The sequence below is a fragment of the Mustela lutreola genome, chromosome 4 (genome assembly GCF_030435805.1).
Source record: "Mustela lutreola isolate mMusLut2 chromosome 4, mMusLut2.pri, whole genome shotgun sequence".
Lineage (NCBI taxonomy): Eukaryota > Metazoa > Chordata > Mammalia > Carnivora > Mustelidae > Mustela > Mustela lutreola.
In genome coordinates, this window is record NC_081293.1 from 194,454,622 (window position 1) to 194,481,008 (window position 26,387).

At 36.8% G+C, this 26,387-nt stretch overlaps 1 protein-coding gene and 1 non-coding gene across 2 annotated transcripts in view; both read left to right on the top strand.

The window, feature by feature from the left end:
* Nucleotides 1-26,387, top strand: part of CNTNAP2 (contactin associated protein 2) — a 1,947,395-nt gene that overhangs the window by 871,556 nt on the left and 1,049,452 nt on the right. Inside the window, exons 5-8 of the mRNA XM_059172148.1 lie at nt 10,739-10,942; nt 15,772-15,956; nt 21,456-21,599; nt 25,313-25,577. Of these exons, the coding sequence (XP_059028131.1) occupies nt 10,739-10,942; nt 15,772-15,956; nt 21,456-21,599; nt 25,313-25,577 (798 nt within the window). The remainder of the gene's footprint in view (nt 1-10,738; nt 10,943-15,771; nt 15,957-21,455; nt 21,600-25,312; nt 25,578-26,387) is intronic.
* Nucleotides 13,720-13,859, top strand: LOC131830882 (U4 spliceosomal RNA). Its single transcript, XR_009353429.1, has one exon. It is a non-coding gene; the product is annotated as a U4 spliceosomal RNA (small nuclear RNA).

The following is a 26,387-nucleotide window of genomic DNA, read 5'->3' on the forward strand; positions in this document are numbered from 1 at the left end:
TTATAAGAGAATGATCAAGTTTCATTCTTCTTTACATAGCTGTCCAGTTTTCCCAGCACCATCTACTGAAGAGACCTCATAGACATGACAGCAGCAACTCTGCATATCTGTGAGGTCTCTCTGGTCCAATGTGTCATTCAGTGCTCTTGGTTCTTTATGATTTTCTGCTTGGATGACCTGTCTATTACTGAGTGACATGTTAAGATCCCCTACTATTAATATATTCATATCAGTGTGAGTCTTTTTCTTGATTAACAGTTGGCTTATGTAGTTGGCTGTTCCTATGTTGGGGGCATAAATATTTACAATTGGTATTTTAAAATGGCTCTTTATTTTTCTATTTAAAGGAAGGAATTTAGTGTAAATACAGTCAGTTGTCCTTATCCACAGTAGTTGTATCTTATACATTTAGTGGCCATGAAGGCCAAATTAGGAAATAGTGAACCATTGCTCTCGGAGAAATGCAGTTTGGGTTCCTATGAGCCTCTGGTCACTACATTTTTACAACCAATCAATACATAATCTTGCTTTATTTGTGCTTATATTTAAAGGCATCTCTTGTACTATATCTTGTGGATTCATTAACATTGAACTCACAGTCAACAGCACTATATCTCAAGCCTGAGCACAGTTTATTGAACACATGCATTTTCTTCGTAAGGCACATCATGACTTCCTCACAGCCTGGAAGCACTGCACAAAACATCCTGGGAGAGAGACAATTTAGAAAGCTGAATCATCCCCAGAACAACAAAATGCAAAACACATAGCACTAGTTTGTGAAAGGGACACGTTTCTTGTTTGTTCGTTTTGTTTTTTGGTATGAAAACTGAAACAAGAACCTAGAGCATGGTCTTACTTGACGTGAGCTGGTAATGTGAGCATCAGGTGACTCAATTTTTTGGCCCCTCTTCACATGTCCATGAGTGGGGATGCACCTCAATTTTAGTGAGTAGGAAATATGCACATACAGCATCTACCAGTAATGAAGGGTCAGCAGAACTTGTTAATTGGGAATACTTGAAAAAATGTAAAGTTTTCTTTCCAAAATCTCAATGAATGAAGCTCAGGATAATGGTGGGTTTTTGTTGTTGTTTTTGTTTTTGTTGTTGTTTTCTTCTGTTTTTCCTCCCTTCTTTTGTTTCTCTGTCCCTTTCTCCCTCCCTTCTTTTTTATGTTTAGTACGATAGTGTAGAGCGGTATATCTTTGTATCATATGATAACCATTAAAATGTTTTTTTTTAACCATTCACTCTCTCTTTGTTTAGCACTAGCCTACTAGTTTTCTAAAGAATTTGCCTTTTAAGCAATAAAATTCCTTGTTGATACATACTGCAGTAATTTACAGATAAATTATATCATGGAAAATGAAATTTTCAGAGTGATTATGATCCATTTAGACTTCTATTTTGATAATATTCAAGTTTAAAGAGAAGTGCAGCCAAATAAAAAATATTTGTGAGGCATGAGCTAGCATCTTCTGCTTACTATGACCTCAAATCAGCTGTTCAGCATTTAGAAACAGAGAGCTTTATTAAAGTGTTAGATTTCTGACCTTTCTGGAAAACGGAACATTTGGATACCAGCAGAGTTGTGGCATAGCTTCGGTTTGCTTCGGGTGGATGGAGATCACCTCTCACATGATGTATCCAAACCTCCCTTGTTTCTCAGCCATCAAGACCAAATTTCAAAGCCATTAATTTAGCATCATTTCCTTGTTGTTGTTGTTTATTAAATAAGGGACATATTTTCTCTGTTATACTCCTATCTCTATCGAAAGTGAAAAAGTGAAAGATCAGTGGTTTTTATATCAAGCCAGCCACACCAGTTGGCGTGGACTACTTGTTCCCTCTCAGCACTGAAGTTATGACTTCTCATTTCAGGTGCTTCCTTTTTTTTTTTTCCAGCACTGTCATGGCTGGTTTTCTGCACAAGTGGTACGAGCATTGCTCCTTTCTAGAAGTGAATTAATTCGGCTTGCTCGCAAGGACTCAGTAGGCATGCGGGTGTCATGAAGTAATGGATGGCACCCAAATTCACGGTGAATCAGATTCCCTCCAGTGCCCCAGTCACTGAGGTGTGCTGGTGACCGGGCCGCAGGGTACTGTTCAGTGTTTTCCCGGACAGGCCCCAGCTGCTCCTGTGCAGAGGAGAGAACACATTATGTCACAACATGTGTATATTCTGGGCTCTATTAATCTATTTTATGGTTGATGTAAAAGATTCACCCAAAGGTATGAGAAATCAAACCAGAAGTAAAGCAAAGCTGTAGCGTTCTACATCTTATGCATAAACTCAAAACATACTAAGCATATGACCTGTCTCTTGCAAGGGAGTGCAAATCACTTGGACCGACTCATTTGCCTTTTGGGGAAGTATAGAAAGTAAGTAAATAAAAATGACCACCTTTATTAGTCACTTAGTCTGTATTGCCAGGTGTCCAGGGAACTTTGTAGAGGCTGTTGGGGAAGTGTATACTGTTTGGAAAAATACTGATTTTACATTTTGAGAATAATGTTATTTTTTTAAGGTTTGGATTTTAATGAGAGTATTAAATGTGGGATAGCTAAAGAATTGATACAGCTCTCAGATTCTTTCTAAAAATTAAGATTGTGCAGATAATTGAATTTAAATATTCATATTTCAAAGAGGAATTTTTGAGATTTTGTTTTTGTTTTTAAAGTAATTTCAATTCCATTAAAAATCTTGTTGCTTCCACATGGATTTTGTCATACCATTGGAGAAAACCCAGCCTACAAGTATTTATCTGAAAATCTTCCATCATTAAGGAAGCTTAACCATTTGAAAATTCTGGGTAGCAACAGTGCATCATCAAAAAGCTTTGCATTCGTTAATGACAGTTACCTTCTGAATGATGGCTGGGTAGAAACTTTGCCGACACCATGACACCATCAGCTTCTCCAGGGAAAGGTCCTTCCTATCTTCTATCCTTCCCACTCTCTGATATCAACACAGGAGATACCTTTCCAAGACGCCAATCTGAACATGCACCTTCCCCTAAAGATGCCGTTGTTACTCACAAAGACTCCTGACTTCTTCATGGAGCATAAGGTCCTTCATGTACCAATTCTAACCCTGCCCATGATACGTGACCCTTATATATTAAAGTCACACAGGACTACTGAGCTCTATACAACAGTCAAATACACTCTCCCCCAACTGTCTGGATTCCTTATTCCGTCTTACGTCTGTTTTGCCTGGAGAGTTTACCTATTAGCTTTTCTTAAAACTTCATCCCTTTACTTCAGTGGTCCCACATTCCTGGCACAATGCTATGGGTGTAGACCTTATTTCAGAAGATGCTAGTTGATAGCAGACATTTGATAATGGTTTCTAAATGTATGTCAAGGTACATTTGCATATCTAGCCAACATTTCTAATTTTTTTTTTCTTGCTCAGCCAAAAGTTTGATTTTTCCTTACTCTCTCTCTCTCTTTAAAGATACAGTAAGGGAATTTTCTGCCGAGCATGTTTTAGAATATAGTGTATCTGAAGTACAGGAAGGCCAGTGGGTGTGTTTTAAAATACAATATATGGATCTAAAATTTAAGATATTCTAGGGCTGACATATCAGGAAGCAACTGCCCTTAAAAAGAGAGTTTATTACAGTTCCTAAGAGGAATGCCATATAGGCAGGGAGTGGGGGAAACAAGCGTAAGCACCAGGTCAGTCAGGAGGCAAGGGCCTTCCTGTGGCTTCTGCCGGAAGGAATAGGTGAGGCAGGGCGGCAGGCTCTGGGGCACCAGGACTGTCCCAGGTTGTCTGTTACTTAACCCTGAGGTGATTCGGACGGGTGGATAGTGGCCTTGAGAGTGAGCGCCTGATGGAGGAGATTGCCGGGCTGGGTCCTGGGCTCTGTGGTTGATTTGTATTTGAAGAGTGCGCTTTTAGGAACTGGCTGACTCTGGAAGGGGCAAAGCCCTAGATGTGAAAGCCTGGAGACAAGCAATGGCAGACACACTTAATACAGAGGGAAAGTGGAAGCATGCTATGGCAGCTTCAAGAAATGGTCAAGGATAATTTATCTTTTCCTCAGTGTTAAATGAATTACCATGAAAGCAGTGCCTCAGAACAGGTCCCTAAATCAAATTGCTCTCCTTTAGCTTATGTAGTAGTGAAATTTGGCCCCAACACTGACAACAGTGTTTTAAATGGAACTAGAAACAGAAGTAAGTGTAAATGAATAATGACAAAATATCTGGAATAAATGTTAAGAGTTATAAAATACAGTTGGGGGGTTTATTGATGTCTGGTTCCTTTTTTCATCTGTGGAATATTTACTAAGAATTTATTATTCTAGGTAGTGTTCTCCTGAGCAGAAAAATAGATTGTGTATGGTCAAAAACTGTAAACAGTAAACAGCAATATTATCAGTAAACAGCAATATTATCACAGAGTAGGCAAGTCTAATTTGTTTGACTTTTCGATTTACAAAAAATAAAAATAGCTTCCACATGGATTTCCTACAAATAGATTTTATGCTAATTTTTAGAAATCGCTTATTATCTCTGCATTATCAGATATATTAGAGTTATAACACAGCTCAAAATTATATCAGTCTGATTTTCTGATGTCCTATGTGGTATGTTTGTGGGGTTATGAGTGAGAATGACCATTTTGGGTGAAGCAGGGAGAGCCTCAGTTTTGGTGTTTTTTTGTTTTTTTTGTCTTTTGATGTTGAATAATATAATTTAAGAAAATTACTGATATTTCCTGGAGTCTTATTCATGTGGGCCCACCTTGTGATTAGTGAATCATGACTCATCACACATTATAGTTTCTCATGAAATAATCCAATAATAAAAAATACAGAGAGCAAGTCCATCTTGCTTCTTTATAAAATATTATGAAATATCAATATATATATCTCAAGCAGTATTAAATTTGTTAAAAAGAAAGCATTTTCAATTTATTCAGTTAGAAAAATATACATACATTTTACATTTAAATTTGTAGTAGAGTTAGATGTTTTAGTCTCTGACTTATAAAGAAAGAACTCGACTGTGAGTATAATAAAAGGATTTGGTGTTTTAAGCTATTTATTCACATAAGAGGCCCACAGTTGTAATATTTATATAAATACATGCCACTAAATCATTCATGAGTCTGTACTCTTAGAGAGTAAACTGCATTGTACCAGGTACGGTTTGGAAGGAAAATAAAAATGTGGAGTTCTCTTTTTACCTTGTCTCAAACACCAATTACATTTAGATCAGTTTCAGAAGTATTTATTGTGCCAGAAATACAACGTAGAACAATCCAAAATCTGTACCTTAGGAAAGTGTAAAATCCACAGAGGAAATGAGACCCATCAAGAGATCATTTTAACATAAGATGAGAAGTGATAGGATAAAAGTGTGCAAGGGTGCCATTGGGATGGTCGGCAAGGGCTATTTCATACAAAGAAAGCTTTTCTAGTAAGGGAGAATTATCTGAAACTTGGAGGATACCTAAACTTAAACTAGATTATGCACACACGCACCCACAGACACACACGTGTGGATGCACACACACACACACACAAACACACGCGCGTGCGCGCGCGCGCGCACACACACACACACACACACAGCTGTTTGTTGAAAGAAGAGAGCACAGCACGAGGGAAGGTACTAGATTGTGAGCAAGGGATCCAGTCAGTTTACCACAGTTAGCACATAAAGAGAAAAATGGCAGTAAAATGGGAGCTGTGGAAGAAGGCAGGGTTTTGCAGACTATGCTGAAGAGTTTTTGGGCGACAGAGTTTATTTCAGAGAGATATTTTTAGCATCTTTGTGGAGGATAGATTTAATTTAAATTATGCTGGAGGATGGGAATTGTCCACGAGTGGTGTTAGTAGATACTGTGTGAGGTGATGGTAGCCTGGTGGTCGTGCATATAAAGTAAGCCATCTGTTTGGAAACTGTAGACGTGCTCTATTTTACAGGGCTTGGAACTGAGTGGATGTGGGCATGTGAGGCAGGGAGATGCTTCAGAAAGCCTCAGATCTCTGTCCTGAGTGGATAGTCGATACGAGAGCAGGGGAATTACATGTTGGACACAAAGAGTTAGATTTTCATGTGGACGCTCCATGTGGATTTTCTAGGAAGTTAGATACTGGAATCCGGTTTGTTGGAAAAATAACACCAGACGCCATGATGATATTTTGTCATTCCACCATGAGTGGAATACCCAAGTATCTCAGGGCGAAGCAGCACATTTTAAAGAGAAATAATGCACAGACTGTGAGATGCTGCCCTTCATGAAGGAGCCTTGAAGATCTTTGTTTTAGTTTTATATTTTCCCAGAATAGAAGTGACTTTTCACAGTGTATATCTAGATAATTTTTTTGAAGGATTTGGACAAGGCTCATTTGCTGCTATTACTCTAAATTAGCTGTTATTGACATTCCGGGATCTATTTTAACTATTTATTTAGGTTTAAACCACAGATACATTGAAAGAAAAGGCAGAGAGTTAGAAGAAAGAAATTAATCAGATCAAAGCAGTACGCAGATGAGATGAGATACATCATGTTCCTCCAGAGTTTATGTCTATTGGTTGAATAATACTGAGTCAATTAATAATAAGGGAGTGAATTCCACCCCCCAACCACAAAAAGTAGCCCAATATTGCCATTCTTTTTCTCTAACAGTTGAAACCTTGGATATATAATTAATTATAGCACCAAGAAGGATCAGAATGATTCCTGAAATTTCTTGCAATCTAGTGATTCTTATTTCTAATGAAAAAGTATAAAACAATAGTGCCTATAATATTGTAATCCAATTTATTGAAATAGGAATGACGACATATAATGATCGAACAACATATACTGAGTGAGTATCAGCCGTTTCTGAGGCACTAGGTACTGGGCATCGGGGTGGAGGAACAGAAAGTCTCTGATGCACACATTTTCAAAGGAGGAGAGCATATATCTTGCTGTAAATGTATGAGCACATGAATGTATTAGGTAGGGAAAATGCTGTCAAGAATAGAAGTGAATGGAAAGAGAGTAAAGATGGCAGGCATGCTGTTTTGTAAAGAATGGTCAATATATTAAAAATACTGGCCTCTGACTTAGAAAAAATAGGTTGGCATTTATGCAACATTTGCAAAACTAAGAAAATCCCACTTTTCATGTATTTTTAAACTTTACTTCCAGAGCAGAGTGGGAGGGAGAGAGAAAGGGGGAGAGAATCTCATGCCAGTTCAGGCCAAGCATGGAGCCCCAGGCGGGGCTAAATCTCAGGACCCTGAGATCATGACCCAAGCCAAAACCAAGAGTCAGATGCTTAACCGACTGAGCCACCCAGGCGCCCCTACATTTTTCATATTTTCAAGTAAGTAGGATAAATTACCATTTCAGATTATATATATTCTTACTTTATATAAGTGCCTTGGTGCATGAAGGTCAGTAAAACATATTAATTAGCTAAAATATACAATTTCCCAACTAATATTTATAAATATTATATTACCCAAAACTCAAGCTTCTTATCAGTGAACATTTTGAGCCATAACCAAGAAAATGACATTTTTGTTTTTGTGTTTCTGTTGCGCCCATACATACCCCCCCACACCCACATACACATGTACACACACATCTATGCATATGTCTCTATATAGTAATGTATGGGTAATACCATACATGAAATAGGGAGGGAAGTGGATAAATAAACAAATGTGTTAACATCTAGAAAGCTGTGCACCAACTTCCCTCCATATTGATCATATTGGTGATCTCCTGGGTTTGGGGTTCACTTTATACATTCTCTGTTTCAGTTTTATTTAATTTCCTTTCAATAGTAAATATATATTAAATTTGTAGTAAAAATATAGCAAAGGTATTGTTTTAAATATTAAAATCTTTAGATGGTGAACCCTCCTCTCCAGAATTTCTTCTGTAAAATCAGAAAATAAAGACTAACGTTGAAATTAAAAAGAAAAGCAAAAAGCCTTCTCTCCTTTGATGTTTTAATGAACTGGGCACATTACCAACTCTCTGAGTTATTGTTAGAAACAAAAATGTGGAAGCACTGTGATTTTGCATTCACACTTTGACTAGCCATTGTTGTTGCTAAGATTGCTTAAACAGTTCAACCATACATATTTAATCACTGCATAGAAAACTTAATTCTAGGGAGTGATAAGCAATCAGGGTAATAGGGGAAAAAAGGTGGCTTGTCCCAGAATAAGCACAACATATTATTAGATGTCAAATGAAATTTAAATATATTCTTGTAGGAAATAGAATTAAATTCTGATAGATTTAACAATATCCCAGACTCTGTTTAAAGTTTATGGTATGTATTTCTATATGAATTTTATATCACAGATTATTTCTAGGAATTTTGTGATGTCATAGACATCTGTGAGCTCACATCTGCAGGCTGATATTATGCAAGCTTTAATCCAGCCATCGAAGAGCAACTTTGATTTCATAATATAAGAGATCTGGCTTGCAGAACATTTTATCAATTTCTCAACTTGACCACTGACCACTTAACATTTGTAAGATGAGGTTTAGTTCACACAAATAGCATTCCTTTATGCTTTTGCTAATATTCTAGGACTCTCTGAAGAAATAAACCATATCCATCCTTTCTCTTACTTTTTCCATTGCCCTGTAAGTGAGGGAGAGAAACACCAACATTTGTACTACTCTGTACCTGGAACAGATTGTAGATTTTGATTTAGGAGAAGATACGGGCGGGATGGATTCTTTCCTCTGCCCAAGCTCAGGGAACGTTTACTTCCTAAGAGATGAATGGGGAATATTTTATGTCAATTAATATATATTGAAGGTGTATAAAACAATGATGTGTCTATTATTCAACTGTCACTGACATAAAATTGACTGCAAAATCACTTTCTGGAGTTCAGAATTTACTCCTTCCTCCTGACTTTTCGTTTATGCGCTTTTCAAGACAAAAAGTAATTTCTACCAACTGCTAGATTATAAATTCAACCTGGGATGTTATAATCAGATTCCATTTTTTTTCTCTCTTACCTCTCATCACAGATGATAAAAATACTGCAATTGGAATTCAGCTGTGACAGTGTAGATGATTAAGCTAGAGTCTAATTGGCTTTGCAGTGTTAGCAGAAGCCTAAATTTAATGGTTGATCCCCCCATAGTAAAATAAACCACTGTGATTTACAGTCTTAGAGAACAGAATTTTGTTGATTAAGAAGGTCTTTTTATGGACAGTAAAGAACTGACTATAAGAATGAAAACTTAAAGTGCAAAGTTATATTTCTCTTTCTGAACATTTTCAAATGCAACAATTCTCTTAATTAAATAAACATTAACTAAGAGCAGAACTTGTAATGGCAGGTAGTACACAGAAAGAATGGATGTGGCTGTGGGAGCTCTGCATGTCCATGAGGCTCCCGGAGGTGCCATGCCCTTATGACCTGGGTGCTGGGGACCATAGTATTCCCTATGGCAATGGAAGTAAACAGGGTCCAGAGAACTAGGACCTGAGACGAGAAAATATTTCTCCAGCAGGCTTTAAACTTACTGTAATTTTTTTTTCCAGTGTCACTGTGAAATTCTTCAGCAAGACCTTGCTCCAAACCGAGAGAGGCAAGCTTCATTCAGGCTTAGAATTCTAAAGTAATTAGAGCTATCCAGTTTGACGAGGTTTTCAATTATTTAAAATTAAAAACTAAAAGAAACAGATATTTAAAAATATTTTTAATGACAAAGGTCTAATTATGATAACTAGGTTTCCATTTGTACTCAAAATGAGCTCTGAATAATTACAGTTCATTTTTGAGTCATTCCATGGATTTGGAACTTACTAAACAGTAGTGCCTAAGTAAGATTTGTGTTATTTTCCATTTCTGGTGGGAATAAGTAGCAGTTATGAAACTAATCCAGCAATCCCCTCCCCACCATCACCTGTTTTTGAGAGTGGTGACAATATTGTTAATATTTTTAAAAAGTTTATATAATTTCCTGTCTTCAATAAAATTATCTAAAATCAAATTAGAGTTACTCTAGTCACAGTGTATTTGTTCTACTAATGTATATGGGTAGGGATGTCCTTGTTCAGTGTAGTCAAAATCATGGGCAGCCTTTCCAAAGACAAGAGGCTAATAAGAAATTTGAGTCAGATATGAGGTCCAAGAGGAAATAGCAAGAAGGTTCTTGTAGTTCACTTAGCCATAATGTACTTCCATAGTGTTTATTGAAATTGGAGTAGAATATTAAAACCATTAGAAAAGTGAGTATACCATCAAACCCGGCATTCCGGGATCCTTCGTGTTTTTGTCAAAAAAAAAAAAAGATTTGTGAGCAAAATGTATATTTAGAAATCATGAGTAATTAGCCCCATTTAAGAAGGAAAATATTAAAATCTTGTCGATTATCAAGGATTAAAAGTTTTACTTCTTTCAAGTAAACTCTAGACTGCCAAGTTAAAATTTGAAGCATATAAGTAGTTAATGGAATTTATGTTGTTGGTATTATAATTAAAGTAAGATTTGATACTAATGAAGTTTTCTTTGATCATTTTTTATGACTATTTCCATAAAATTTATTTCAGAACACACAGTTAAATCAAAAGAAGAACCAGAACAAGAACAAGAACACAGGACTCCAGATTTTTCAGGAAAAACTACTTCTTTATCATTTATCCTGTGCAGACACCCATTGGAAGTGGGTATATTTCACACTGAGTGCTGACATATAAGAACTAAAATAAAATGTTATTCGTTTCTTCTTTTAGGGGCCGATGTTATCAACTTTGATGGCCACGTTGTATTGCCATATAGATTCAGAAACAAGAAGATGAAGACCCTGAAAGATGTCATTGCTTTGAAATTTAAAACCTCTGAAAGTGAAGGGGTGATCTTGCATGGGGAAGGACAGCAAGGGGATTACATTACCCTGGAACTGAAAAAAGCCAAGCTGGTCTTCAGCTTAAACCTAGGTATGTTCTGACGTTTGGCATTATTTATTAATCTTCTCATTAGTAAAATGCTAATGTTGCTTAATCCTTAAAGTGTAAAATGATAAAAAAACAGTTCTTGTTATCTTACAAATTCATCTTTAACCCATAGTGGTTTAATGCATTTTGATCCATATAGACTTATTCATTAAAAAATAATTGTTATGTATTCATCCTAAGCAAGGTACTATACTAATATCTGAGACAGTGGTGAACAAATAGAGAAGGTCCTTGAGTTCATGAAGTTTATGACCCATGGAGGAGGTCAGACATTATATTATCCATTATTATTTTTAAACAACTTAAAAGCAATGACTTCAAATAAGGATGGGTAGTTTGAAATCAAGTAAATAAGCTAAAATGATAAAGGATACTGCAGAGACAAGAAAGGTCCGCATTAGAATATGCATTGAGGAACATTCTCCCCGAGAAGACACACGAGCTGAGATCTCAGTTATGACTTGAACTGGCCATGAGAATATTGAGAAGAGCAAGGGAGCAGTCACTACAGACAAAGATCTGGCGTACTCAGGGAGTTAGGAAGAGGCTGCTGTGGGTAGATGAAGTGAGTCGGTGGGAAAGAAAACAAGATCTGTAAGTTGGGGATTGTTCCAGTCCTGTAAGATCCTGTACAGCATGGTAAAGGGTTTATTATTATTTAAGAAAGAGAAGCTGTTGGTAGGCTTTAAACTATATGGCATCATGATCTTATTTTTAAATGTGTGTTGAGATTCCTGTAAAAGAAAATGCTTGCATTTGCGTGAGAAGCAAAGCCAGATTTCAGTATAAGGCAAGTGAGAGATGGCCCTGGTTTGCAGAGGTGGCTGTCAGTGGAGAGGCAGGGAAGCAGGTCTAGTTGGGAGATGATTTTAGTGGCAAGTTCAGCATGATTTGTATTGAGAAAGAAAGAGAATAAGTAAAGGCGAATTCCTGGATACCTAAGGGACTTAACTGCCATTTTCAGAAGTAGACGTGACTCTCTATTTTCTCTACAGAGCTTCTGCTAATAAAAGATTATTAGTTTCCTCTAATAGAGGAGGTCTGAAATGGACATGGTGCATTTTAGTTGCTTATTAGACATCAGTGTTGAGATTTCTATTAGGGAGTTGCGTGTATGAATGAGATTGAGAGGAGGTGTTACCTGGAGACCGAGGGGAGTGAGCAGGACGAAATTAGAACATGTGGTATCAGAGACCAGGGAAGAAAAGAGGTGGCTGTTGTGTTGAATTCACCTAAGATGGAGACAGACAGGTAAATATTGGCTTGGGCCCTGTAGAGGTTCCTGTTGATTTTTCTCTTAGTGTAATAGAAAGGACAGTGGTTTTATTGACTTAGGTTAAGAAAAGATGAGAAATGTGGAACTGAATTTTCAAACAAAATCTAACTAGAAATCAGAGAATCAGGAATCAGAGAAATAAAGTATTGGCTGGAGAATGAGTTAAACTTGAATGAGTGCCCATTTTGTTTTGGAAGTTTTTGTTTTGTTTTGTTTTTAAGTGTCTTTAAGTCTCTTGCTTGGCTAAAAATGTCAGGATTTATGCAAGAAGTTTTTGGAGGGCATCACACTTTCCATAAATTTTTATGTTGTAAATAATAGAATTCTACAAAAATACTATGTCTAAAATATATTAATAGGTAAAGTTCACATGTTAAATTCATCCCAGTAGAAAGCCACAAAACTGAAAGTAAGAATACAAAAACAGGGGTGTCTCGGTGGCTTCTGCCTTTGGCTCAGGTCATGATCCCAGGGTCCTGGTATCAAGCCCTGCATCCAGCTTTTTTGCAGGAAACTTGCTTCTCCCTCCCCCACTCCCCCAGTTTGAGTTCCCTCTCTCACTGTCTTTCTACGTCAAATAAATAACCAAAATCTTAAAACTAAAAAAAAGAACGCAAAACCAGATCCTGCCTTTTTAGTATATGAGCTGCCGAAGCGAGCACAGATCCTGCCTTTTTGACTCACTAATCAGTCTGAGTGGTCCAGACATTCCCGAATATGGCTTGTGTTCTATGTATTAGATTTTATTACTTTGAAAATTGATATTATACTCAAAAGTGCAGTTTCCATTAGGTTTGTTGTTGTTGTTGTTGTTGATAATACTTGATACAGTATCTGTAAATATTTACCCTTATTATAAAACTGTACCCATTTCAAATCTGATAGAAATTATAGCTTCTATAAGAAAAAAATGAAGAAAATCGCACAGAAAGCTGGATCACTTAATTACACAAAAATATTGGATTCTTTACATTAAGATCATAATGAATGTGAAACTTGAAAAACGCAAATGTTAAATATGGAAATTTAATGTCATTCATGAGTAGAAATTTATACCACTCCCTAAGAATGTAAGCATAGGACATAAAAGGTAATTCATAGAAGAAAAATTGTTAGTATTCTGTGAACAACAGATGCTCAACTGCACTATCTATGAAATTAATGGACAATAAAATAATGACTAATTTTTGTTAAGTAAATCAATTTAAAAATCATATAAATATTGAGTATGTGACAAGATTCTTTGTACTGCTCTTTACATCAGAAAATATTTTCAGGAAAACAATTTGACAGTGTCTTCAGATATCTAAAAATTGCCCGTATATTTTAGCCCAGTAATCATAAGGAAATAATGAAAAATGGCTATAGGGTTTAAGTCCAAGGATATACTTGGCAATATTGATCACAGTGTCAAAAATTGAAAAAAAAAAAAAAAAGCTAAGCATATAGAAATATGTTGATAATGCATTTAAAATGTGTGTGAAGCTTTGCGCAGTGGCAGTATCGTAGCCAATGAGGTTTATCCGAGGCGCAATTATTGCTAATTAAAATGTCTGTGAAAAATTTTAATTCTATCAAAAATACCATAAAACATTAAATTAAAACTGTAGTATAAAATATTATAAATAATATCTCATTATTTTATATTGATTATATATACACACATAACTGTATATGTATATAATTAAATATATTTATAGGAAAAAAATTGGAAAGAAATAGACCACACTATGTTTACTAGTGGAAATGAGTGATGAATGTTGTACCTATATTAATTCTTCATACAATTCTCTACTTACAATGAGTATAGGTATTCATGTATTGCCTGGGGAAAAAATAGTCCTAAATCATTTTTGAAGGATTCTTATTAGATGATAAGGAGAAATAGGAGGCTTGGGGGGTAGATATCAGAAAACAAAATGTAAGTACTTTTTAAAAATATGCATACAAAAAATATGCATACACACTGGGAGCAATTGAAACATATCTAAGGATGTTTACTTTCTCTCAAACCTTTCTCCTTTTTTTTAAAAGTGAAACACACAGAGGAACATTTTAAAAGCCACCGTGCTTTCTATAGGTATGACATTATTGTTCTGAAACTAGTGCCTGAGCCTCTGACCTCCGAGAAAGGTCATTACCGTTTCACTGGAAAGCAGTTGACTTACAGAGTTTTATTGACTGATTGGAATTTATGACAGTCGTGGAAATGCACTCACTCATATGTCCACTGTGCCTTTTAAAATGCCATTACCTCAATATCAGGCACATCTAGCTGCTACTCTGTGTTCTAGTCATTTAAAGTAATTTAAAGTAGTAAAATAGAGTGTATACTTTCATTTAGACTTATTCCTACTTTTCTCTGTCCCTCTCTGCCCCACTGCCACATGAAAAGACAGTCATAATCACAGTCCCAGTCACAAGCACATTTGGTTTCACCACCAGAAGGAAAGAAAATCTGATCGAGAAAAGACATAGAAAATGTCAGGTATAGGCAGCAGTAGTATCCTAAATGGGAGGGGGGGGGGACAATAGGAAATAATTCAGTGCCTTAATTGTGTGTTTTCTCCTGTTTCTGTGATACTATTTATTCTGAAACCATGTTGTATTTTTATAGCACTTAATTGTACTTGACCATGAAAAGCAAGACTTGATTAGACAAAATAGAAGATAAGTATAAAACATGTAAACAGTTTCCAGAGATGACCTGAGTAAACATTTTGGATTCTCACAACCTTTCACTCTCATTTATAGTCTTGTTGCCATGGAAATCTATTTCCAAAGCTAGATTAATGCTTCATACATATTTTTGCAAGTTTTTATTTCAGAATATAACTTGAGTCAATTTTCTATGCCGTTAAATATTACATCGCAGTTAAAATCAGTGCTTTTGGAGTCAGGGAAACCTGGAAAGTGTCACGCTGTGTTTTCTTGACCAATAATAAGAATAATAGCAACAATAAAAGCCTGTTAACAGGTAACTTTTAGCTGATGTTCACTATATGCCAAGAAGTTGGTTAAGTTCTTTGCATGTACTCATTACTTTAATCATCATAGCAACCCTGTAAAGCTGGTACCCTGATTTTCTCCATTTCCTGCATGAGGCAGCGTAAGCTCACCGAAGCTGCCTGCTTGCCTGTGATTATAGGGCAAGCCAGTCGTGGAGTCAGCCTGAGAATCCAGCCCTGGGTTCCAGCACTGTGGGACACTGACTTTGTAAGGACCCTGTCAAACTTAGCACAATTCATGGCACAGTAAAAACAAAACAAAACAAACAAACAAACAACAACAACAACAAAGAACCCTCATTCTCTTTTTTTCTATTTTTTTAAAGGAGATGTTTTCCATCTTGAATAGCTTTTATGTATTTTGAATATGAAACTATTGTTAGGTAGAGTTCCATGCTGGTTCCCCCACGCTCGCGTCAGTGGACAGGACTTGAGTGGCGCGCCAGCCCATGGCCCTGATGGAAGCTGGCCGCTGCGCAGAGTCGCTGTGGTGTCACTGCCTCGTTTCTGTTCCTTCCATGGCTCAGGAAGCAACCAGCTCGGCCCCATCTACGGCCACACGTCCGTGACGACCGGGAGTCTTCTGGATGATCACCACTGGCACTCGGTGGTCATTGAGCGCCAGGGCCGGAGCATCAACCTCACCCTGGACAGGGGCGTGCAGCACTTCCGCACCAACGGAGAGTTCGACTACCTGGACCTGGACTACGAGGTGAGCTGCGGGACGCGCCTTGTCCTCCGTCTTGAGTGGCTGCCTCGGTCTCCTGCTGGGTCTTTGTGTCCTTGTCAGTCACATGCCTGCCTGCCCCATTTGTTTTATTCTCCAAAGAAAAATTGTCCTTCAACTTGAGGGCCTAATCTATTAACACTGTCATTTTATTCATTTCTAAGTTTGTAATTATGAGTCTTTGAAATATTTTAAAAATCTTGGTACCGAAGTAATCATTTAAAGGGAGCAGACCATTTATCATGTCAGCAGGGCAGTTTATTAAGTCCAGAACAAATATAAGTTGTAATCTTTCCATTGGTAGTTGATGATGGTATAAATCATCTATTATTCTTGAGAATAGATAATATATTATAAATACAGCATTGCCCAATATTTGTTACAAAATATTGACTTAAGAAATCCTGAGTTCTGATTTATATTGTTATTTATGACTTCATGACTATAGATAGTTCTTTTGTTGGGTTCTATTTTCTCAGATATAGTTATCATAGAAGAAATAAAGTAAAATGTAGAATATTTTAAGAGGTTGTCCATAAATAAAAGGACATATTTTATCCTCCAAATGATCAAAGGTCAAAAAGTAATCATATTGGTCCCCTAAAAACTGTATATTCCTGTATTAAACAGATAGGCATTTCAGGTTTTTTAATAAATTATTTAGAGAGCAGTTCAAACTTAAAATACCCACCAAAAATGTTAATCAAATATAGAGATAAGAGTTCTTCAAGATGTTCATCACAGTGTTATATATTCCTAGAGAAAAGGGATAACACTAAATGAACAAAAAGAGCATAGCAGGAAAATAAATAGGATGAAATACTAGTTAGCGAGGGGTTTCTAAACTTTCTTACTTCATGGAACCCTCAAGGTGTTACTAATTTTTCCACAGCTGTTCTAGACCATTCTGTAATAGTTAAAGTCAGACACCTTAATAAATGTTTGTCTTAACCTCTTGGTAACTATTAAAAAATACAGATAAAATAAACGAAAAATATATTTTATTTAGTTCTTAAAATAACAGTGATTACTTGCTGATGGGTTGAGTGTCCCTGACGGTACAACTCCTCAGATTTTGGAATCCGATTTGACTGCCATCTTCATCTTCTGTTCCACTTTTACTTTTATTGACATGTTTTTATGAGAGAAATGATTAAAAAAAAAACCCACCTTCACTAGGACAGGAAATTATTAAAAGCAGTGTAGCAGGTTGTTGGAATGGTGAACTGGCTCAGACTAGTGTTTCCCATAATGCCCAGAACGTATCAAATATTTTGCGTATCCTTTAAAAATAGAAAGTGTATAGTGGCTGTGACCCTATGAATTTCCTGTGCAAACTCAGTGTGCCTTGGCCTCAGTTTTGAAGTTATTTGTATACATACACACGTATGTGTGTTAATCAGTATCTTACATGAATTTTTAAAAATGTGAAATAGGCTCACGATAAGGTAATTGAAAAAGTTAGGATTTACAATTGTGTTTATTTTCTTTATATACTTAAATAATTTCTAAATTTTCTGTGAGGTGAATATATTATATATATTCCTAAATAGGAATTTTAAATAGATTATGCTATATAAACCCTGATATTGAGATCTTAACATTAAAATAAATTTAAGCTTATCAGAAAATAAATCTCCAAAAAAATCTCCTTAAAGCATAATGATTGTTGCAAGGGAAAGAATATGAAAATCCTAGAAGTTTTATTTTTTTTTCTAAATTAGTACATTTCTTGGCTTAGGTGGCTTATCTCCCACTGTATGAGAGAACTTAAAGATGAATTATTTACCTTCCATTAATAAACTTTTGAAGTACCATAGGACAGATGAGGGATCCTGGAACATTAGCAATGGGCAAACACAATTCCAATTTTCAAAAAACAGAATTAAAAATTTGGGGTCATAGACTGTATTGAGTTTGTGATGGAATTCATGAATATTCACGCACATACTCAGGGTCAGCAGTTTCATGGACACTTTGAAGCCCATGAATATACATACCACCTTTGAGAACCTGAGCTGTAGATGACAGCGCCTGAGACATTGTTAGAGGGAGACACTGGGAAGAAAGTCAGATTTACTGATAAAGAATCCTGAGTCCTTTGAGTTGAGTCAGTCCCTCCATGTTTTCACACACACCCCTCTCACTCGTCCATGTAGTAACTAGACTCAGACCTCAAAGGAGGCTTGTTATGAATAACTGAAAACATTCCTGTAGCCCAGTTCATTCCAAGGGTTTTAGGGGCTCCCAGGAACTGGGAACAAAGACCAAATATATTATACCACACTGTGATAGGGTATTCCCGTCATGTGTAGACATATAAGTAATCTCAAGATTGTACATACTAATGAAAATATAGAGATGAGTTCCTAGTAGCTACTACTTGTGTAATGTGATCTGAAACTATGTAATTTAACAATGGCTCTGTTGAACTGTCTGTGCTCGTGAGCTGGTCTGAGCAGGGTTCAGCACATCATAGGGGTAAGTTAATACCTAGCACTATTCCTAGAGATGTACGTCATGAAAGAGGCGGTAGAAAACAAGTTTGCTCCTTTGAATTAGCTCAGTGTGGGCATCTTTTGTGGAAGGTGGCTTAAGAGTTCACCTTATCACCTCCTGGAGCCCAATTATACTGCAAAGTGTGCCAAACGCCATGGGCAGGCAAGCTCCTAGCAGCATGGTACCCTGAGAAGGGTACAGAGGTAAACAGATACACATTTTTCTTCTCAGCCAAAGGGCAGAACTGCACACTGATGTTTGGCCTAGCTTCTCTCTTTTCTTCAGCTATTTCCAGGATAGCCCCTGTGGATGTTATGCCATTGCCTTTGCAATACATTTCTGCTTGGGAGGTAGTGGAAGGAAGTGCCCCTTGATAGTTGTAGAACTCGGCTAGGATTTTAGAAAGAAACTAGGGAGGATTGTAGAGAATCAGTTGCGTGGCTCAGACTGGACCAAAAGTCCTGGGTTTGTGTCCCTTTTTGCTCCTCACTGGTTGTGTGACAGTGGACACATTATAGTCCCCTTTTGGAAAATTAATGTAATAGCACATTTGTCAGAGCATTATTATATGAGGAGGCGATAGGAAGGAATAGAAATGACCATATGTATCAGTTATGATTAATTAGACCGCATGTAACAGATGCTCCTTTATTCTCCGCCATATATAAGGTAGTTGTAGGCGGGGAGCCCTCAGCTCAAATGGCAGCGTCATGGTCATTAAGACCCCAGTCTCCTTTTATCTTGCTGCGCTCCAGTCCCATCGCACATCACTCCCCAGATGGCTGTGCCCATTCCGTCCTGCATTCCAGTGGGAAGGAAGAGTAAAGAAGATTGCGCTCCCTTCCCCTTTTAATTATAGTTTTTGGAGTCACACAGTCTTACTACTTTAATCTTGCAACACCAAAACTGGATTCAGAGGTTGGTAAATGTGGTATCCTGGCTGCAGTGTGCACAGCTGAAAAGCATTCTTATTTTCCTAAAGAAGGTAGGGAAAAAGGACATTGAGAAATATCTAGCCATCTCAGCCACATTTTGTAAACTCTCGGTAGCTAACAAAATAGTCAACGTGACTATTTCATTAAACTCAGGGCTGTTATTGAATGATAATATCATTAATAAGCCAGTTGTATGAGTTATATGAGTGTCTGGTGAGTAATCTAACAATTGCAACAATTTTTTTTTCTTTCTGAATAATTATAACTTCAGGAAATATTTTGTGGCCCAGATACTTCATTTTACTGATGAAAATACATAATCAGGAGAAGCGGCAACCTATTTTCATAGGATTAGCTACATTAGGAATTGGGATTTGAACCCACAGCTCTTAGTTGTCAGGAATTCTGGTAAACCGAGCCTGTGTTGCTTCAGTAGGGCACCTCGGACAGTGATGGAGGACTTGTGCTGAGGGTTGCTCAAAACAGGGAAACATAGGAGTGTTTTTAATCATCATCCCAACAGCACATGGAGAAAGAATGAGACAGTATGTTTAAACTGGTATTTAGTAATAATGTTTAAAATTTGATGCTGCATGTTGTTAAGCATAGATTTTTATTACCATCAACTGGGAAAGAATTGGTAACATGAACCATAGGCAGGAAATAAAGCACTCCACATAATTATAAATTATCAGTAATTCTACCTTTGGTATTATGTATACTTATTTAGTACCTAATAAGTTCATTTTAGTGCCCCTTGAAAATATTTTCCTTATAATTCTACTATTTTAGATTATTCTATGATTTTCCTTTTGTCATTTCTTAATTCTTTTTTATATATTTATTTTCAGTTTTCTCTTCTTTCATATATAAACTCTATGGCAAATAATACATATTCAACTAACCATTATTAATAAATTTTATTTTAAGTGAGGTCTTTTATTATTTTATATTCTCATAAACTGTCATTAATTTGTGCTTTTTTCCATAAAAACTTAGCATCTAAAATGCCATGACACTAAATAAAAGAACATAATTTGCTAATGGCCTCCTAGAACACAAAGATCTGTGCCTGTGTTTCAAATATGAAGTCTTGACATTCAAAAATGTGTTAACTATTGCTTTCGTTTTCAAAGTTTTATAGGAAAAGTTGATAATGGTAACATTGAATAATAATTAAAAGAGAAATAACATCTGGTTTATATATCTTGGTATTGAAGCTCTGGTTAGCATTTAGATTTATTTACCACTATTTCACTATTAGCAGTAAATGTCATGATGGCAATACGTATATTAAATATAATTTTGTATTATAGGAAATTGACACTATGGCACTGTAATTTGGCCAGAGATGTAAGGAAAAAGACATCCTCTCTGTTTATAGTGATAGTAGACAGAGAATCACAGTAAAGGGCATCCACCGTATTCCGTAGGATTCAGAAGACCTATGACATCTCTAAGCCTGTAGTGCTCAAATAAAAGCCCCCATCTCCTAATATGTTCTTAAACAATGTAGTAATGAGACTTTTTGAACTATTTTCTATATTAAAAATTAGTCTAGTGACTATTTGACTTTAATGGTCATTTAGATTAAAATAAGTCTACATGGTATAGGGTTTATCATTGTATTACAGTAGTACTGGTCTATCTCATGATGACTAGAAGCACTTATTAGTAGTATGTCTTTGATATTCATAAAAACGTGTTTTTGGTATTATGCAATAAAAGAAGGCTGCTAAACAAAATCTTTTAAAACATTTCAGGAAAATTTATGAAATGCTTTTGAGTGGCTACAAAAGATTATTGCTATTTTCTTGTTAATAGTCTGATTTATAGAATTAATAATACTGTTGTATACTTCCGTAACAGCATAATTAATATGCAACAGATTCTGGAGGCAGAAAAAAATGTCTGTATATTCTGGGAGAGATATACAAACGTTGGTTGTATAACTGACCTTAGCTGTATTAATAATTTTGTCTAATTTATTGTGAATATTTTTTTAAGTTGAATACAGTGTGAATATTTACATTTTTTTCTTTTCTCAAAGATAACCTTTGGAGGCATACCTTTCTCTGGGAAGCCAAGTTCCAGCAGTAGAAAGAACTTCAAAGGCTGCATGGAAAGCATTAATTACAATGGTATCAACATAACTGATCTCGCGAGAAGGAAGAAACTAGAGCCCTCAAATGTGGTAAGATTGTTCACTCCAAAATAGCGGTTCATAGAAAAATCAAAGAAATTTTGTTTTTTTCTGGAGTGTTGAACAACAACAATGTCGTCATAGCATTTGCCATCATGCTTATGTTGGGCTCACAGTGTAAAACTAACTTTAGAATAACCTAAAAAAGTAGATAGTGGGTATACTCTGAAAGTAAATAATGATTTTTGAGTTAAATTAGCTTACAGTAGATGGTAAGCTTTACTTAGATGGGGCACAGGGTTTTGACCCAGTGTTTCTGGATTCCCCATATCAGAGGGATGTGGCTCAGGCATTCCTCGGTGTCTGTTTTGTCCCTGAAGTTCAGCCTGTAAATTGGCAGCATCATGTTTCCAGATGTCTTATCATATATGATATGAGCATCCACCTCCACTTCGTTTGTCATTTAATTCTATATTTTAAAATTGTTATATCGAGGAGCTTTACCATATTCATTTCTTTGTTTCCAAAGATAACTCATCCAGATAAATACAGTTTTTGTGAAAGCCCAAAACATACTAAGTATAGGCAGTTGAATAAGAATTGACTACCATTGGATAATAAAAGCCACGGCGTAGACTTAATAGTGATCTTCTTCTAGCTCTGCTGTGAGTCATTCCTAGGTTTAACTCTTTCAAACAGGAGAGCAAAAATTGAAGAACACTCTAGCATACCTGCCTCCCTTTGACACTTCTTAGGATCACTGAAAGATAACAGCTGAGAAGTTCAGTATGTGTTCCCCATGGATCTCCAGGAACAGGAATTAACTTCAACCTACAAGTGTTGTTTGGGGAGAGTTTGGGATTCCAGAGGCCCACATTTGAGAGCCACTGGCAGTAGATAATGTTAGGAGTGTTTGCATTGTATTCCCAAAGAGCTCTGATGGTCTGTTGCCCGACGTATGAGCCTAGGGTTTTCACAAAATGATTGGATAAATAGAAATCCCTTCATGAATGAACAGAAGTTCAGGCTGCGTATGAAAATTAGTAGGCATAAAATAATAATTTAACATGAAATTTTTGTTTAATTATTTTTCTTCAAAATAATAAATTTGTACTGAATAAAATGTTCAACTTTGAAATTATCTCATAAAATATATTGGCTAAAGAGAAAAATAGTAATAGTTCCACTTATAGGCAGCAGGCACTGTGCTAGGAATACTACTTTTATGACAATCTGAGAACAGGACTACAAAGTAAGTAGAGATGCTATACACATTTTGTAGATGGAAAAAAAAAAAAAAACTGAGATTTTGCCTGGAAAAATAACTTTCCAAGATGATTGAATGTGAGTGGGTCCACAGTGTCTGACCCCCGAGGTCATGGACTCCTTACATACTATGTTATTTCTTACCTAGAACAGTATTAATACATACCCTCTTTTAAGCTTTGGCTAAAACAGCACCAGGTCTTTTTGTTTTCTCAGAAATCATTGCTTAATATAAAAAGGTATAGAATCCAAATCATCAGAATACTTTCTCTATTTTTTGCACCTTTAAGAAGAGGTAAAATATTATTTCTGCCTAAACCTCCCAGTTGGTCCTGAGAGGCACTCATTAGGTACCTGAATTATAAAGAATTTTACTATGGAGGCTCAATCCTAGAGCAGCTTTAACTGCAAAATATATTGTGGTTGTAAGTGCTATTTTAGCTTGAGTAACAAAGATATTTAGTAAAGCATAAATTATCTATATCATATTTGTTGAAATAGAATGAGCAGACTTAGAATAAACTTTTAAACAAAAATATATGTACATATTAACATTTTAGACAGACTAGAGAAAAGTGGGACATTTTGTAATTACCTGTAAAAGGACAAATATTTATGAAGGAAATTTGCTTTAAAAGATCTGCATTAAAAGATTTCAGGTGGCTGGGGCACCTGGGTGGCTCAGTGGGTTAAAGCCTCTACCTTCGGCTCCGGTCATGATCTCAAGGTCCTGGGATGGAGGCCCGCTTCGGGCTCTCTGCTCAGCAGGGAGCCTGCTTCTTCCCTCTCTCTCTGCCTGCCTCTCTGCCTACTTGTGATCTCTCTCTCTATCAAATAAATAATCAAAATATTGTTTAAAAATGTCAGGCGGTTGTATTTCAGTGAAAGTGATTCAACAGTCATCTTGCACTCATTTCCATGCATGCACCCATTCCCTAATATTTGTCCACAGTCTCTTGGACAGCTACTTGGGTGTAATCTGCAACCAGCATCCAGAGGCAGGAAGAGACAGAAGAAAGAGACCTACCACCCCACATTGGTAGGTGGCAGGTTTAATAAGCAAGGGAACGTCTAGGCTTGTCCTGGGAAGCCCCAAGATGAGTACATCTCTGCACTTGCTTGCCACGTCTTAAAAGTTTACATAGAGGTCCTAACTGGATTCAGTTATGGATACAGAAGGCCATCACCAGTTCAGTACCAGGTCACATAGCTTCTACACCACATCTCCAGATCAAGCCTGTATCTTGGTGTGGGGAACACGCATTTCGAGTACTGCAGAGGAATCTCCAGTTGTCTGAGTCCTGCCCATGGGTTAACTGGCAAAGTCTTCTTGATGACCCCTGCCAATACCTCATTATACATTGAGTTCAGCACCTTTACCCAGAAAGGACCTTTAATTTTGTTGGGAGACATTCCCTGCAACATGGGTATGTGGTCAGTTATAACATCTTAATTATTAGGCAAAGGCAGTTCTTTTCATCAGTAAAAGTAAGTAGTTAAAAATAATTACCTGTGAAGCTACAATGCAAATTTAGTTTGAATATTAATTCAGAGGGACAGCCTGCCTTGGCTGTAACGGTTAATGTGCTGAAATGGAAGAAAGATCCGTCTAAACCTAGATATCTTGTGGTGTCGTGTTGTTGTGAATAAGTAATTGAAGGACCAGATGAAAATGTGAACAAATTGTCTTGCTCAGAATACTACGGTGGGTTAAAAGAAGTCAGAAGCAAACATAGATTTCCAGACCTTTAAAAGGAAGGTACTAACGCACTGGAATACAACATTTAGTGTGTCTGAATGGAAAATCAAAATATTTTGGAACAGAGTAGAAAGAGAGTAAGAAGAAAGGAATAGGCTTCAGTTATCACAAGTTAGTTTTCATTTTGTACATTCATACTACTATTTTCAGAGGCATGAATTCATTATAATGCATGCACACTTCAAGGGAATTTAATATAACAATAATCTGAAATAATCACAATTATGCTGATGGTACCCAGTTAATATTAATTCATATGTATTAGGTATGGGGATAAAAACCAAGAATATTTATCCCATGTTATCAATTAATAAATAACAACCAAATGACCATAGTTCATCGTGAGACTAGTAATATATGAATGAACACTGAACGCAGGCCATCCAGGAGACGATGGTGGCATCTCCTTCTTGACCGAGGCATTGTCAGCTTTCTGCCTTCTTTAGAAAGTCCAGAGGTTCACACTCACGCCCACCACACAGGGACACACCCCATCCCATCAGGCTATCAGTCTGTTGATTCCATGGTAGATGGTTCTTGTTAACTCCTCGTCTTGACAGCTGGCTGCTGCGCCCTGTTAGACACACCGTCCGAGCAGAGTGCTGCCGGCCTGTCTGGGTGCCCAACCTAATCATGGCACTGCGTTTGCGAGTTGGGCGCAAGCTCAGGCTCTGCTCTGACATCAGTAGCCTTTAGCTTTGTTTGCATTTGTCTCAAAGCACGCTCTTTTGTTTTCCAGGGAAATTTGAGTTTCTCGTGTGTGGAGCCCTACACAGTGCCTGTCTTTTTCAATGCTACCAGTTACCTGGAAGTGCCAGGACGGCCGAACCAGGACCTGTTTTCAGTCAGTTTCCAGTTCAGGACTTGGAACCCAAATGGTCTCCTGCTTTTCAGTCAGTTTGCAGATAATTTGGGCAATGTGGAGATTGACCTCACGGAAAGCAAAGTTGGTGTTCACATCAATGTCACGCAGATGAAGATGAGCCAAATAGACATCTCCTCAGGTTAGTGCAGTCGGTTTGCTGTTTGCTTCGGAAACTGCTGTTAGGATTCCCACAGCTAACATTGCTTTTGTTTTGTTGGTGTTGCGTCCTCTAGGTTGTTTGGATTCAGACTTGGTGTGAGATTCTTACTTGCCTGCCCGGAGTATTGATTGAATAAGAGAATCTTGAAAACTGGCTCAGAGGGTGAGGGGTGGGCGAGGAAGAAAGTTGGTTGAGACTGTCTCAGAGCACCAAGATCTTCTCTTGCTGAGACATGCTAGTTCACATTAATAGGGCCATGCACATTACTCTAGGGGAATATTTTATGTTTACAAAGAATGTCTATTTTTACTGACATAAGAGTGTCTGGTACTGTTTGACTTTATGGACATTCGAATACCTTTTACTATTAGTAGCAAGTATAAATTAATTTAATTATGACTTTAAAGGTATATGCAACTGCTTGAATCAAAACCTCAAAGTGATTTCTAAATTTATGTAGATTTTTGGGAAAAACAACAACAAGAGGTAAGTACAAAGAGGAATGAAAAGATGTATGGATCAACTGAGGGAAGACTGTCTGGGTTTGACAGGGTAATTTTTAAAATTGACTTCACAGCAATATAATAAACTGAGGCTTGGGTAATACTGTTGTTAATTGAACAAACGTAGCAACTTTGGGATATTCTTTGATTAATATGATACAAAGAAAGCTGGGATAGCAAAATGAGATGTTGCAGACAAAAAGTAGTCATGACAGGGGACTCTTAAAGACTAAAAGTTTTCATCAAATGTCTTTAGATGTTCCTTGCAGTAGATGTTTTTATTTTG